The sequence below is a fragment of the Neohortaea acidophila genome, assembly GCF_010093505.1.
Source record: "Neohortaea acidophila strain CBS 113389 unplaced genomic scaffold BDY17scaffold_4, whole genome shotgun sequence".
Classification (NCBI taxonomy): Eukaryota; Fungi; Ascomycota; class Dothideomycetes; order Mycosphaerellales; family Teratosphaeriaceae; genus Neohortaea; species Neohortaea acidophila.
Genome location: NW_022985513.1, coordinates 1360506 through 1374895, shown reverse-complemented (window position 1 = coordinate 1374895; position 14390 = coordinate 1360506). Strand labels below are relative to the sequence as shown.

The window sequence follows — 14390 nt, the reverse complement described above, 5'->3', positions numbered from 1 at the left end:
TTACTTTCGACGGGTGGGCCCGTGCATGGGGGTGAAGACGGAGGTACCTGCGAGTCTGCCCACAGTACATGCCCGCACGCGTGTACTTCAGGTAGCAGGCGTTGGCTACCTACGCTACTTCCACCTTTTCCCCCTTGCGACCACTTTCTTTCCCCTCCTCTGGCGGCCGTCTCCTCATGGGTCAAACGCACTCAGACCGAGCAGGCCGAGGGAAGGCGCGGCTGTGGGTCGTGATTGGGTCGGGCGCGGCGATCGTCCTCCTCCTACTCCTGCTCGGCCTCAACCACGAGGGTGCAGCTTCATCGGTCCTCCCTTCTTCCTCACAATCACAGCCATACACCCCGCCGCCGCCGCCTCATCAACCCCCGTCACATCATGCGCCCGAAAGCGCACCGCCCAATCATGATATCCTGGACGACGTGTACAATGCCACGCTCGGCGTACGTTCTCCCCTGTTTCTCGCCGTTGCTGCTGCCTGGCGTCTGACATCCCTCCTCATTCATGCAGTTCCAAAAGATCTTCGTCGTCAGCATGCCCTACCGCACCGACCGCCGCGATGCCATGTCCCTAGCAGCCGCTTTTTCGAATTTGGAGGTCGAGTACGCCGACGGCATAGCTGTCGCGGAGGAGAATTTCGACGCCATGAAGAAGCTCCTTCCCCCAGGAGGCTACGGGCAGGATTGGAAGGTGTCGGGCTTGGGCGCATGGCGGGCACACATGAATGTGATTAGGAAGTCAGTGTGCTCTGCTCCCGTCGTCGCATCGCCAACAAGCCGTTCGTCCTTGCTAACTCGACCCGCAGGATCGTTGAGCAGAACCTCACTTCTGCGCTGATCATGGAGGATGACGTGGATTGGGACATACGCATCAAGGTTAGCGGTCGAATGCTCTCTGACCGTCGTGTAGTCGCTTGGACGCCACTGACTGTTGGCAGTCGCAAATGCGAGACTTTGCGCGAGCCACGCAGATGCTTGTACAGCCTCTGGCTGGCTCAACGAATCGCTTCCTTGACCCTACCTACCCCAGCCCTTCTTGGGGCCAAACGCCGTCCAATTTCGATCTGAGCTCCGGGCTCACCACGGAGCCAACGACATCTCCGTACGGTGACGCATCGCAGTGGGACCTCTTATGGCTCGGGCACTGTGGTACCGTCTTCCCAACCGAAGCTGGCAGGAGCACACCGCTTGGCCGGGTCGTGATATCGAACGATGACACGGTGCCGGAGCCGCAGCATATCAACATGCAAGCCGCAAATAAAGATCTGATGGAGCAATATCCCCCGCACACCCGAGTAGTGTCACGGACGAGGCGCAACCTGTGTAGCTCGGCGTACGCCATCTCACGCGCTGGCGCACGTCGCCTCCTGTGGGAAATGGGCGTGCATCAGCAGGACAGCGGCGCAATGGACATCATGCTCGCTCGTATTTGTGACGGGGAGAAGGGGCGGAAGATGGCCACGTGCTTGACACTTCAGCCCCCGTACTTCAACCATCATCGTCCAATCGGAAGGAAGTCGACATTCTCCGACATCGATCCATGGGGCGACGAGATGAATGAGGTCGCTTTCACGCACAATGTTCGCTGGAGTACGCGATTGAACTTTGGCAAGCTCGCGGTCGGCGAAACAGACTGGATTGACTCTTACAAAGACGGCAAAGATTGACTGCCCTGAGCGATCAGTACCTCATGTCACCGCTGGAAGGGCGTGTTCGTGCCAAAACATCGGGAAGCCTGATGGAGCGTAATGCGAAGAATACTCATGGCCGGACAAAAGGGAGTTGGGAGAGCGCCAACCCCCCCTTCGTGCGAGACGGAGAAGGAGACCCCTCCACGCATGTGGTTGACAGCATGTCAGCCAGTCGAACGGATTGCCAGCGCTGCCATGTTTGGAGGCAACTTGCCGCGTGAAAGAGAGCGCGATGGAGAACAGCACGATCGAGCAGCTCGCAGGATGGTGTGACCGCTTCGGATGGAACAATAGCAACGCTCACGAGCTCAAATGCTCACCGTGGCGCTGCAAGACTGAAGTCGGTCATGGATGTCAGACTCTGCGTCGGACTCTGCCCGCTCGAATCGTTCGAATTGTACTGTACATGTAGCGCTGAGATTCAAGCGAACCTTGCAACCAGACTGTTGATATCCCAAGCACTTACAAGGCTTTGAGAAGCCGCATCTTTACACGACGCCGAAGCAAGCATGGCATGACAAATGGCGGCGCTCAACCTTGCATGTCGGCCCCACAGCTTGCATGCAGCGCTAATGCAGACGACATGTCGTGGGGAAGGCTGGGCTGCGACCGTTGTTATCAATCACAGAACATCATGTCACGCTCACTCAGAGATTTGCAAATGCGGCAAGATGGAAGACGCGTGCCAAAGCCGCGTGAGTACCGCTCTGTGCATTGATGCCGGCATCTCGAGGCGAAGGGATAGAATGGCCATTCCATGCGCACTTTGCGGCGGCGACCAGGGTCAAGTACATGCCAATGTAGATGCTGCCATTGAATTTCCAAGAGGCCAGCCTAGCGCCGCCGCATCATCGATTGCACCTGGCGCATGTGAGATGCATCTCCCAGCCCCAGCTTTGCATGTGCGGGCACCGCTTTGACCTTCCACTCGCTCTTTACGCAGTCTGACTTACATGTAACACTGTGAACTTCCTGACACTCTGCCGCTGGAAGCGTCTTGACATCGAGCTCACCCATCAGACCCCAACACATCCACGAGGGTGAGGCCCTTTACCTCAGCCCTGTTCCACGCGGGGATCGTCGATACACCCCGTGGCTCCGCCTCAATTGACTCTTCAAGATGAACATCCAAGAGCCGTCCACGAGGGGCTTCAACCTTCCCGGCATGCGTCGCACCAACACGAGGAAACAAGACATCAACCACACGCCTCGATCCCGACTTCTGGACTTCCTGCCGAATACCCTTCGCAACCACATCATCGCCGGGGTGGGCGAGGCCTTCGGGACCGCTGCTTTCCTGTTCCTGGCATTTAGCGGCACCCAAGTGGCCAATGCAGCGGCGGAAGCTCAGAAGCAGGCCGGCGGAAGTCAACACAGCATCCCTACTGCCCCCGATGCCTCGTCACTCATGTTCATCTCGCTCTCATTCGGCTTCAGCCTTGCCGTCACCGCGTGGGTCTTCTTCCGAATCTCCGGCGGCTTGTTCAATCCCGCAGTGACTCTCGGGATGGCTTTGATCGGAGCGGTGACGTGGGTGCGCGCCCTCGTCGCTCTCATTTCTCAACTGTTTGGTGCAATGGCGGCGGCAGGAATCGTGCGGGCCCTCTTCCCGGGCACCTTTGCCGTCACAACCACGCTTGGGAACGGCGTTTCCGTTGTGCGCGGCCTCTTCATCGAGGCGCTTTTGACCGCGGTGCTCGTGTTCACCATCTTTATGCTGGCGGCGGAGAAGCATAAGGGGACGTTCATCGCACCTATCGGCATCGGACTTGCGCTGTTCGTGTGTGAGCTGAGTGGGGTCTTTTTCACTGGAGGTATGCGTGAATCTGCTCGTGTTTATTGCACGCGTGCTTGCTGACATCTTACTCTCGGCAGGCTCTCTCAACCCCGCGCGCTCTTTCGGCCCGTGCGTGGCCCTCGGTCACTTCCCACACTATCATTGGATCTACTGGGTCGGCCCCGGCCTCGGATCATTACTTGCCGTCGCTCTGTACCGATTCCTCAAGCTCCTCGAGTACGAGACGGCGAACCCGGGCCAAGATTTCGATGAAAAGGAAGCGGAAGTTTTGGATGTGGACGAAGAACATGCGTACACGGCGAAGGATGTCGCGAGACCTGATGCCCTAGAGATTTCTCGCTCACGGAGCGCCCACCCGAATTTCGCTCAAGGGGGAGGGGGCAAGGATATCTCTCTGCCGCAAGTGAATGGTGACAGGCCAGAGGCTATGCATCCGGGATACAACTTCCAGCCGTATGCCGGGGGCCCTTCACTTGAACGCGGGAGGTCGTTGGGTGGCCACTACCGCGTGTCTGGTCTTTGACTTGATGATGCATGAGGCCATGATGTGCTGCTGAAAGACACAACGCACACGGAGGGAGAGGAGTATGAGAAAGATGCCGACGTGAGGGAGATGGCTGGCCTTGAAGAATCCTGCAACTCGCGGAGAGACCTTGAGGTATATATCTCTACGAGCGATTGCTTACATGATAGCGAGGTATGGAGCCATAGTCTTCTTTGCTTGAAGCGCAAGCAGTCGATAGAGGTATCGGTGTTCTGTAACTTATTAGTTAATGTGAATCGGTGAAGCTTCCATTGGGCGCCGGTCAAGTGCACGGAAGTCCGCGGCGGAGAGTTCCGAAAAGCCAATTTAACGGGCGGTCCAAGTGGAGATGGTCGAGAGCAACCACGCCGCACCTCGTCCATCCCCACCAACCCCCCGTGCCTCCACTCGTCACCAATCGCATGCCAGTGAGCCCTCGACCCCAATTGCCTTGCAGAGCCTGCCTTCCCGTTGCCGCTTGGATTGTCGCTACCCCCATGTCTGCGTAACAGGCGTCGCGCGCCTTCTTCAAAGTGGCTACTCACGACGACGACTCTTCCGTGCACACCACCCCCGCTCCTTCTCTCCACCAGCGGCCCAGCAAGACCGACGTCCACACTCCCTTGCGCCTTCGCGACGAACCAGGCGAGCGCGCGCCAGAGCAAGAGCAAGAGCCAGAGCAAGAGCACCAGTCGGCCGTCGCGCCCCCGCCGCCCTTCTCCTCCCATAACTTTCCTTCGCGCTACTTCCCAGCTCCCTCCTCCGCCGACCCTTACTCCGCCCTAGCCACCGAGTGTGCCGCCGCCGATTCCGCCTTTGCCACTTGTGCCTCCGCCCCGCCGACATTCGAGGAGTCCTCTGCCTCTCCGTCCGGAGGCGCTAGTCGCGTTGTCGCCGAGACCAAAGCCGCGCTCCCCCGAGACACCAAACAAGCGCCAGAGTGCAGCAAGGAACTCGACGACGGAGAACCGCCGCCGCCGTATACAGAAGGAGGCTCTCCTCTCGACGGCTTTACATACGTCATGGCTGTAGCCGGCGGAGCGGCGAGTGTCATCACCCAGGTCCAGCAAGGGCCCGCTGGGATTGCACCCATCAGCACCAGTGGTATTGGAGGCACGTCCCCATGCATCGCTTCCGTTGGAGACGTCTGGCTTACAGCATCACAGGATCGGACGAGAGCATTACGCTTGAGCTACGGTGCGTTACTTGACTTTCAGCAGCATGCAATGCGTCGAACTAACAGCCCCCAGCGGAACGCGCTTCACGCTGTCGCGGGATGAACTGCTCACCCTTCCCGAATTCGTCTTACTCTCTCTATTCCCGAATGGCCTGCTTCCCGATGGCCACATGAACAGCTATCACAACACTGGCGACGTGTACCCCGTCGACGTAAGCAACCCTTCCGGCAGGGCGGCAGCGACTACAAAACCTGTCGCTCACGCCCCCACCCCTCCCTCCTTGCAAACCATCACGCGCGTCATGAAAAACACAAATCTATACTTATCTGACATCACTTATCTTTCGCAGTACGACCCCGCATCCCTCCAGTACATGCTCGAATTCTTCCGCCAAGTCGCTCAATCCTTGCCCACCTCGGCAGCCACACCTCAGGATGCTTCCACTGTGCCCATTGAGCCCGGGCCCGCGCCGTTGGCAGGCTCCGCGCGAGACATGCTCCAGGATCGGGCTGGCATCATTGTGCTGCGCGAGGACCTGGACTTCTACGCCATTCCCCCGCGACGCGACATCGATGCTACCGAGATGATTGAGGTGAAACGAGCGGCTGGCAGAGAACTCCTGAAGCAGGATGGCATCTTCAGTGGCCTGAGGAAAAGTGAGGAGGAGGGCACGACGGAGCGACACCTCATCGAAATGCTGACGGCTGGGTAAACCATTGCCCCCGACCCTTGGCGTCCTCCAAGTGTAGTAGCTAACGGCGCGGGATAGTGGTTTCGATCATGCCGACATCTGGGGCCATCGCGCGGCCGAGCCTAATAAGGCGGTGATATGCTCCATCGCCCTTGCGCGACTGAGGACTGATATTCGCGGCTCCGATGCTGGGGGTGCGGCCAGTGGGAACGCGGTGGGCATGGCGCAAAAGTTGCTGTTGTTCTGGAGGAAGCCGGCGCGAAGATGCTGGTGGGAAGGGGTGGAGCTGGAGAATGTCGAGGGAGTGCAAGGAAAACTGAAGGTGTGGATTCGAAGGGTCTGGACTCTTGAGATGGTGAGTTGCCTGAATCTACAAGATCGCCGGATTGCGTCGCTGACTTTTCACGTGTGCAGAGCGTTATTGGGTTACGGTGATAGGTTTTCCGACCCTCTCGGAGAATGGGTGGATGGCGATGCGCAGTTCTTGATCGAGTGGCCCACAGCGCTGAAACCCTATCTATCTCTGACTCGAGTCTACATCTGCATGGTCCGTCGGTAACTGGCTGCATTTAGGGATTGGTGTCGAGGCGCAAGGATATCGGAGTGGGTGAAGCGTTGCGAACCTGTCGGCCTGCGTGAACAGCATTTGATGGCGATGGGTCACGGGGGTTGCGCGAGCAATGGGCGATAGTTGTACAACCGAATAGCAGCTGGTAAACACCTACTCGCGACATGTGCCCGCCCGTGCCCCCGACGAGCGAAATGGTCCATTCAAGCCGATGTCCATTGAGAAGGTAATCTGGAAAAGTGCAAACGGCCGCGCAGGCCCTGACCATTCGCACCCGCGATGCAATGTACTTGTAAGTCACATAGTGATTGAAATCGATTTGGCTGGATGCTGCATCAAGAGTTGAATGCCTCAGGCATCAAGCGAAAGCGACCCCGCGACGCGATGCCGAGCACGGACGCGTCCCCAACTTCACGTCTCGGAGAGCGGACAACGGCTCATCGTGAACCCTTGCACACAATAGCACGCCCTACGGTATGCCATGTCATCTTTAATGCTGAGGAGGGGAGTATGCCAGCTTTACCCGCCATATCAATAACGCGGAAACGCCCACGAGACGAGGACGATGGGAAGATCAAGGCATACACATTCACGGTCCATGTATGCCCATGACCGTCTAGCCACGCCTTTCCCAGCTGACACTCTGTTATAGGATCCTCGCGCACCTCTCCGGCCCAGCGAGTCGTTCCGATCCATATGCTTGCTGTCTCGCGCGAGTCTTCCCCTCGCCTATCTTGATCAAGCTTCACCACCGAGCCGTTTCTTTTCCGCTCATATCAGCCCACTCGAGAAGGCGAATGCCGAAGACGACGCGCTTCCTAGCGTGCTAGTGGCGAGCTCGGAGGTGGAGAAGCGGTTGTATGCCATTGAACAGGTCGTTCCACAACGCTTCGCGCTATGTCGCCTCGCAACCTGGGTCACCGAGTCCATGCTGCTGGAACAATCCAATGTGGAATTCCAGACAAGGCCATTACATCCGATGAAGAGGCGAGCCATAGAATGTCCACCGAACGCTTGGTGGGGGCATGCGTCAGTTGAATTGCCGGGGGCTGTCGCTGCCGTCATGGGCCAGGGATACCAAAGGTCGGAGCCACCCAAGCTCCACACGAATCGGCAGAAGAAGACCACGTCGGCCGATTCGCGACGCCGACTGGTGCAAGAGTCCGATGTATCGACTCGCATCGATGCGCAGCCCCCTGATTTCGCCAACATAACGGATACAAACCACCAACCACAGGACGCACTACAGGAGCTGACCAAGCATTACCTTGAGGCCTTGTACCTTTCTAGGACCTCACTGGCCTATTTCGCCAAAGGACCACTATCGAGAGCGAGAGCGGCCTGGTCAGGTGCAGGAAAGGAAACGGATCTACCCGGACTTGCGGCCTTCTTACGCGCAAGCATACTGACCTCGTCCGTGATGGACAAAAAGTTCAGAGATCACATTCCGAATTCAATCAAAACCCTGCCGCTGTCGAATGACCAACCGCCAGAGCGTGGATCTGACAAAGCAAAGAAGAAGCGGCGGAAGTGGGTGGCAAAGCGAGACAAGTCCGGGTTCTTCGTTGACGAGCAGGACATGGTGGGAAGATGGTGGCGTTTGCACGACGATGTCGACGACTGTTCAAGTTCCGAAAGCTTTGATGCACTCCTTCGCCAGAGACTCATCAGGCTTCGTACTCGTGAGACTTTCTTGCAAATCATTCTCACTCTCGAAGTTCTGGCGCTTGAGGCCGCTCTTCCTGCATGCACAGGCGAGGGGCAAACACTGCAATTCTCTGATAGCCGGCATGCTGACCCGGGGCTGCCGCGGACCCCGAGCAAGCGGTTGACGTCGAAGAAGGCCCACAACCTGCCTACCCAGCTTGAGGCTTTGTTGGACAAGCTGTGTATATGGCATTCGCTTGAATCGCAGTCGCCTGCCAAAGCCGTGAATCCAGACACCTCAGTCAACTCAGAGGAGCCCAATGACGAGCTCCGAAACTTCTGTATAGAAGTCGTCATTCCTTTCTACAGCTCTCGAGTCCCCAACTACTCAGCGACAGTAAACAAGAAATTCGGCGGCCCAGGTGCTCCAACTCCGGTCAAAGAGAATCCTTCAAAGTCACATAAGCCGGGCAGTGCTGTCGCTAGACAACCGCGACCAAAGCCGGCGAGGACATCACCTGAGCGGTCGTCAACGGATCCTTCGATTCGCACGCTTCAGCCTGGCAGAGCCCGACTGCCATCTTTACCGAGGTCAGCAGTGGCGTCCGAATCGGTCCCCCTGATCAAACGCGAAAGCAGCGATGTCTCGCTGGACTGTATTCCCAGCTTACGGCCACCTTCGACGCATATTCGCAGGCCTCGCGCTGTGCCACATCTTGAGCAGTTCAGCAAGCGCGAGGTTGATCTGACGGCCATATCAACCGCCAATGAGGCAAAGATGCGAAAGAAGAAAGACGTCGAAGCTAGGCTTCGGGACGCAGTCGAGATGCTTAAGAAGCCCAACCGAGCCCTTGCGGTAAGGGAGGACGAGCGGAGGATCGACAAGAGTTTCGCTGATGCCACGCTCAAAACGAAGGCCAAGGCAAAGCAATTTTCGGCCGCGACTAAGCCAGACGGAGCATCTTCATTGGCCTCGCAAGTCAGCAATACTCCAAGCTACGTTGGAGTACGTGCCACGCCCAGGAAGCCCCATCGTACCATGATGGAGCGAGAGGGTGAGTTTGCTGGCGACTCGTATATGGCATCCTCGTCACCGCGATTGGCTCCCCAGCGGACGTTCGACATCCCAGGAAGTACGCCGGCCGTTCCCCAAACGAGTCATCGGAATAGACCGTCCTCGCACGTCCAGGAAACGCCTTCGCGAGGATTCGCCAAGTTCATGCCACCCGGTCTAGCAAGACCACCGGGCTCGCTCGCCGTTTTTCAAACGCCTTCCAAGCCAAAATCCACCACGACCGTCGATCGACTGCTTGCTACTCCTCTGGCCATGGCTTCGCCAAATGTGGTCCTTAGAACGGGCGTGGCGGATCAAACGGGACCTGAGTCCATCTACAATGCTCTAGGCTGGGATGAATTTCAAGGAGACGCCCTTGACTAGGGGGTGTGAATTCGTGGCTTGCGGAATGACAGAACGCTCAGTCATAGCTAGGCCTAAGTCTTGAAGCGGCGCCGCTATCACGCGTGTTGACGGATATCTCGAGATGCTCTGCTTATAGCTTGGGAATCTCGCTCGCTGTTAGCCTTGGCTTCCCTCCAGCCTGTACAACGCGGACATTCGTTCGTTGATAGTGAATCCGGACATGAACGCCATTTTTCGTTTCCGTTCCGATCGTTGCACTCGTCACAGTCAGCCCTTCGAGCCGTCCCACGTCCCGCCGATTGATGCCCGCTGCGGAGGCCGAATCCAGCGCGATCAAATCGACCTCCTCGCCTCTGACCAGCCCGGTTGGATCCAACGACTCTACCGGTAATTCGTCTGCTTGCCAAAAGGCTGATGATTCGATGAGTTTCACGGCCTCAATATCGGATATGCGTCTTGGGGGATGTTTCGCCTGTGCGGTGTTGAATACATCTGCCATTCGCTTCACCCACGCCATTGTCCTCGGATAGTTCTGCTCGTTGAGCAGCCACGGGTAGGCATGCGCCATTCCCATGGCCTCTTTGGGCCGCATCATCCAGTCAAATATCCACAGCACATGCACATCGCTGAGTCCCGGCTGCTGCCCGCCGCTCAACCATTGACGTCCATCAGCGAGCAACTCCTCCTCTACCATGCGCAGGTGCAAGCGTGCGTGAGACAATGCATCTTTCACGCCTCCTTTCAGTCCTTCGGCCGAGAATCGCACTCCGGTCAATTCAGCTCGGTCGTCTAGCCAGCTTCGATGCTGAACCAGACCGGCATCCGGGGTGATCATTTGCGCCGTGCGCGCGAAGAGCCCACCATCGAAAGCCCAGGTCTCCAAGATCTTCTCGATACCCCTCTCGTACGGGTGTTCACTACCGAGTTTCGGGCGCGAAGTGTACAGTTTCTCCAAGTGATCAATGATACACCGCGAGTCGCAATAAATGTCTCGACCGACGGCCAACACGGGAATGCGCCGGTAATGCACATCCAGTCGATCCAGGACAGAACGTGGCATCTTGTTATCGACCTCGCATAAATTATAGGAAATTCCGCGCAGAGTCAGATACCACTCCGTCCGACGTCCGACGACCGACTCGGGATAGGTGAATAGGACGATAGGAGGGGATTCTTGGGCCATGATTTGGTTCGCCTGGGCCGATTCAGATGTGCCTTACAGAAGAGAAGCCGCACTGCCATTGAGCCGTCGCCATTGAATGAGAATGAGGTAGGAAGTGGACACTGGACGCAGTCCAAAAAGTCGTGGACAGCCAGGAGATATCAGGTAGGTGCGAGAAAGCGAACCCCGCCCAGCGTGAGTGGCCGTTTGGGTGTCTGTACTGAGACTATGTGTTTGCGACGGCAGCGTCCAGCCACTCAGTCATTGCCGACAGAGTCTGAGCCTCACGACTCTGGCTGGAAATCTCAGAGGAAGCAGATTGATTGGTCCAAGGACGAGTCCACTTCACAATAGTCAGACTAGAGCCGCTCTCACCACACTAGATTAACCTGAATACACATACTGTTGGCAATTCATTAGTTTTGAAGTGTAGGATATGCAAGCAGTCGCGCGCCCTGCAGACACATGACAAGGATTGTGAAGCCTTCCATCGCGACTTGCCCGAAGTTGACTGCTTACAGCCAGACCGGACTCTTATTTGCACGACAGAATGCGCGAGTCGACATTTCGAAGCAGGCGGCGAGGCTGTCATGACTGAATGCGCTCGTCGAAGGCATGGATATCGTAACAATCGAAACCTCCATGTTTGCGCTTAATGGGCGGCATGTTCTAGTCTGTGCAGCCAGCCAATCACAGCGATTGAAATTTGCACCCCATGCTTGCTTGCAACCGTGGTAGCATTGCAACCGAAGAGATTTCAAGTGTGGGGCTAGAAAGGTGCCAATACCGTCTAATGCCTGTATATATCATCGTAGTAGACTCCTCCTGTGAGTTGTGTATAGAAGCAGGTAAATGGCATCACGAACATGAACGCCCTCAAACCGCAGCAGTTGGATCCGAGGCTGGCAGGCCTCGTGCATGGCATAGATCTGCAGGCCCTCAGCCGCGTCCCTGCAGCACGCCTCGAGACAACTGCATTGCCCAACATTGGCACGTTGGAACTCGTCTCTCCCGATGGATTCGAACGTGACTACCAGCAGCTCTACTTGAGCATGTTTCATGGTGGGGAACGCGAGCGCCCAGATCTAATTGTTCAACGCCTGCGAGACGATCTCGACGGCCGCCGTTCTGGCCTTGCGCCCTACCGCGTGGTGGGCATTCGAGACCATAACGGCCAGGCGGTCGGAGCTGCCCAGTTCTCCGTCTTGCCGCTGCCCAAGCTCGGATACGCTGTGCCTTACATGCAGTATATCTACATCCGCTCTCAGAATAGACGACAGGATTTGAGCGAGGTGTTGCATACCATGGCTCTGGCCGTGGCCACTGCAGACAGTGGCATCGACGGCGGACAAGGAATCGTTCCGTTCACGCTTTTCGAAACCGAGCCTCCCAACCACGGCACCACCGCTTCCAGTCAATCGACTGCCACCAAGAGAGCGCAGATCCACGCGAAGAGCGGTTCAAGAGGGATGATGCTGGTCGACGAGTCCGGCCAACTCTGCAGCTCGCACGTTCAGCCCGGACTGGAATTCGGCGATCGCCCAATCACCTTGACTTGGGCTATCCGTCCCTCACCCGCTCCGCAAGACTCCTCCCATTTTCGCATCGATGATGAGCTTGGTCTATCCCTGCTGACCGCGTATTACCGCAGTCTGCGCGAGGAAGGCTTTCGCGAGGAGAATGTCGCACTCGCTGAGAATATGGCTAGAGCACGATGCACGGGAAGAAGATTCGTAGAGATTGCGCTCGACGCTATTACCCCTGCTATGTATCAGAACTTGGAGCCGGCGGAGTCACTGCCATAGCGCCATCGCAATGCGCCAGTACTGGGAAAAAGAAGGGTACGATTTGCAAGCGTCCTCAGGCTTCATCCAGCTCGATGCGTTCTTGGCCACCCGATTCCGAGAGGGGCGCAAAATCATGCGCGCTGTCTTCGTTTTGGGGAACGGACATCCAACCACGGTGATCGCGACTCGGCGCACGTTTGCTGCAGCGATCCACACAGTCGGACAAGTGCACAAGGTGCCCACGTCTGGCTCGTACAAAAGCGGCGTACAAGATGCCTGCCACTCCCACAGCTCCTGCGGACACGGTAGCCGGCAGCTTGAATTGATCGGGACGGGAGAAGACAATCGTGCTGGCGAAGGACAACATTTCGAATATGTTCTGGAAGGCGAACTCCTGACTCGAGAACTGTCCCCGAACAGCCGCCTCAACCTCTTCTTGCACAATGATCTGTGCGCTGAGATCGAAGCCCCACAAGCCAATGCGGCTGGCAATCACACAAGAGACGGTGCCAGTCGCTGCTGCAACGGTCCCGAGGTCAAGCCACAGGCAGAGGCAAGCAGCTGCAACGCAGAAGATTTGCCAGTTGAGGAACCAGATGCCAGCCCGAATGGGTCCCATGTATCGCATGACTCGCGGCGCGATCCACGTAGCGGAGAGCTCAAAGATGGCGGCTATTCCACGAAGGACACCGACCAAGCTCGATGAAAGTCCCAGGGCGATTAAGTAGGTGATCATTTGGCCGTTGAACGACAGCACTGTGAGATAGAGAAGGGCCAGGGAAAAGGAAGGCAGAAAAGCTGGGTGGGTCAGATAAGTCCGAGTAGCACTGAAGGCGTAGTGGATCCCTGCCAGGGCTGAGGTCGCGGCGTTACCAGCAGTGCGAGCTGTTTCATCAGGACGTCGCTGTAGTTCGGGAACCAAGCGGTACACTCGTGCAATGGTGAAGTATTCCACAAGCACGGAAACGGCGCTCAAGCCTCCCGTAACGACGATCGCAAGCGTCGTCGAGGCACCATCGATGAACGAGATCAGTAAGGGAGCCATCAATTTGCAAAAGAGGTCGATGCGTCGCATTTGAGAGTTGATGACTGCAATTTGGTCAATCTGTCGATGCTCCAAGAATTGTTGATGAACGAACGTACTCTGCAAATTTGGTTCATCTCCTCCCGCAATCACAACCGCCCAGTCCCTTTCGACGGAGATGGTATTCATGATCGCGCAAGACTTTTCCACGCAGGCCAAGACAGACAGGGCAGCGAGGGCGCTGAATGAGATCACAGCACTGCTGCGGACGCTCTCCCACCGAACGAAGGCGTAAAGTAGACCGCACGAGACGGCGACCGCGATTCGTTGACCACCAATCGAGAGCCTGATGACATAGAGCCGTTCTGCGCTGTCTATGAAATTCCCGATCCACGGCGAGAAGACGGCAGCCGACGCTGCTCGAGCTAATGCGTAGACTGAAGCCGGGAGAAGAGTCTGCGGGTAGATGGTGGCGAGGAAGAGGAAGGCGGCGAATTCGAATGTCCTGGAGTTCCACATGGACAGGAAATGGGAAATGTAAAGGAGACGCCGAATCTTCACGGCGCTCGTTGGAGGCCGTACGTGTTGCTCGACCGCCGCATCTCGGCCTTCACTCGCCATATCCATGGAGGCCAAACGAGTCTCAAGCATGGCCGATCAACAGGACCATGCAACGACACATGGGTCTAGCCACTCTTCAAGCGTTTCGCTATGCGGGCGACGAGTGCAGCTTGCCATTGCACGACTCTGGCCGAAGCCATCAAGGATGCATGCAGACGTGAGGTGACGGTTCTGCGAGATGCACAAACCTTAAAAAATTTAGGGTTTCGGGCCGTGTCGTAGGCCGACTTCGCGTGTCTTTTAGAGCGTGTCCGTCTTAAAACCATGAACTCACCACCATCCAT

The 14390-nt window shown here is 57.0% G+C and overlaps 7 protein-coding genes across 7 annotated transcripts; 5 read left to right on the top strand and 2 right to left on the bottom strand.

The window, feature by feature from the left end:
- The first annotated feature begins 77 nt into the window (after positions 1-77).
- On the top strand, positions 78-1936 carry BDY17DRAFT_128847 (uncharacterized protein). Its single transcript, XM_033729393.1, has 5 exons — positions 78-238; positions 347-440; positions 508-734; positions 803-872; positions 935-1936. The coding sequence occupies exons 1-5, from the start codon at positions 177-179 to the stop codon at positions 1661-1663; spliced, it is 1182 nt and encodes a 393-aa protein (XP_033591030.1). The 5' UTR covers positions 78-176; the 3' UTR covers positions 1664-1936.
- An 871-nt stretch (positions 1937-2807) lies between these two features.
- On the top strand, positions 2808-3962 carry BDY17DRAFT_316317 (aquaporin-like protein; the record flags this gene model as incomplete). The annotated part of the gene is made up of 3 exons (XM_033736002.1): positions 2808-3501; positions 3563-3895; positions 3937-3962. 3 exons carry the CDS (start codon positions 2808-2810, stop codon positions 3960-3962), a joined length of 1053 nt encoding a protein of 350 aa, XP_033591029.1.
- Positions 3963-4884: 922 nt separating this feature from the next.
- BDY17DRAFT_128751 (uncharacterized protein) lies at positions 4885-6379 on the top strand. The gene is made up of 6 exons (XM_033729392.1): positions 4885-5121; positions 5175-5205; positions 5259-5397; positions 5536-5894; positions 5956-6232; positions 6292-6379. Exons 1-6 carry the CDS (start codon positions 5031-5033, stop codon positions 6310-6312), a joined length of 918 nt encoding a protein of 305 aa, XP_033591028.1. The 5' UTR covers positions 4885-5030; the 3' UTR covers positions 6313-6379.
- Positions 6380-6869: 490 nt separating this feature from the next.
- Positions 6870-9586, top strand: BDY17DRAFT_128722 (DNA replication regulator SLD3-domain-containing protein). The gene is made up of 2 exons (XM_033729390.1): positions 6870-7045; positions 7098-9586. The coding sequence occupies exons 1-2, from the start codon at positions 6956-6958 to the stop codon at positions 9528-9530; spliced, it is 2523 nt and encodes an 840-aa protein (XP_033591027.1). The 5' UTR covers positions 6870-6955; the 3' UTR covers positions 9531-9586.
- Positions 9587-10874, bottom strand: BDY17DRAFT_128733 (uncharacterized protein). The gene has a single exon (XM_033729391.1). It carries the CDS (start codon positions 10693-10695, stop codon positions 9643-9645), a length of 1053 nt encoding a protein of 350 aa, XP_033591026.1. The 5' UTR covers positions 10696-10874; the 3' UTR covers positions 9587-9642.
- Positions 10875-11540: 666 nt separating this feature from the next.
- Positions 11541-12479, top strand: BDY17DRAFT_309683 (uncharacterized protein; the record flags this gene model as incomplete). The annotated part of the gene is made up of 1 exon (XM_033735361.1): positions 11541-12479. One exon carries the CDS (start codon positions 11541-11543, stop codon positions 12477-12479), a length of 939 nt encoding a protein of 312 aa, XP_033591025.1.
- Positions 12480-12534: 55 nt separating this feature from the next.
- BDY17DRAFT_316315 (putative Ferriportin iron efflux transporter) lies at positions 12535-14112 on the bottom strand (the record flags this gene model as incomplete). Its single annotated transcript, XM_033736001.1, has 3 exons — positions 12535-13550; positions 13605-14040; positions 14068-14112. 3 exons carry the CDS (start codon positions 14110-14112, stop codon positions 12535-12537), a joined length of 1497 nt encoding a protein of 498 aa, XP_033591024.1.
- Positions 14113-14390: the final 278 nt, after the last annotated feature.

Bases quoted from the DNA above. Each gene is read 5' to 3' on its own strand.
- BDY17DRAFT_128847 (XM_033729393.1), top strand. From the start codon at position 177: ATGGGTCAAACGCACTCAGACCGAGCAGGCCGAGGGAAGGCGCGGCTG. The intron at 735-802 runs GTCAGTGTGCTC...CTCGACCCGCAG, and splicing joins CACATGAATGTGATTAGGAA to GATCGTTGAGCAGAACCTCA. The intron at 873-934 runs GTTAGCGGTCGA...GACTGTTGGCAG, and splicing joins ATTGGGACATACGCATCAAG to TCGCAAATGCGAGACTTTGC.
- BDY17DRAFT_128751 (XM_033729392.1), top strand. From the start codon at position 5,031: ATGGCTGTAGCCGGCGGAGCGGCGAGTGTCATCACCCAGGTCCAGCAA. The intron at 5,206-5,258 runs GTGCGTTACTTG...AACAGCCCCCAG, and splicing joins AGCATTACGCTTGAGCTACG to CGGAACGCGCTTCACGCTGT. The intron at 6,233-6,291 runs GTGAGTTGCCTG...TCACGTGTGCAG, and splicing joins GGGTCTGGACTCTTGAGATG to AGCGTTATTGGGTTACGGTG.
- BDY17DRAFT_128722 (XM_033729390.1), top strand. From the start codon at position 6,956: ATGCCAGCTTTACCCGCCATATCAATAACGCGGAAACGCCCACGAGAC. The intron at 7,046-7,097 runs GTATGCCCATGA...ACTCTGTTATAG, and splicing joins CATACACATTCACGGTCCAT to GATCCTCGCGCACCTCTCCG.
- BDY17DRAFT_128733 (XM_033729391.1), bottom strand. From the start codon at position 10,695: ATGGCCCAAGAATCCCCTCCTATCGTCCTATTCACCTATCCCGAGTCG.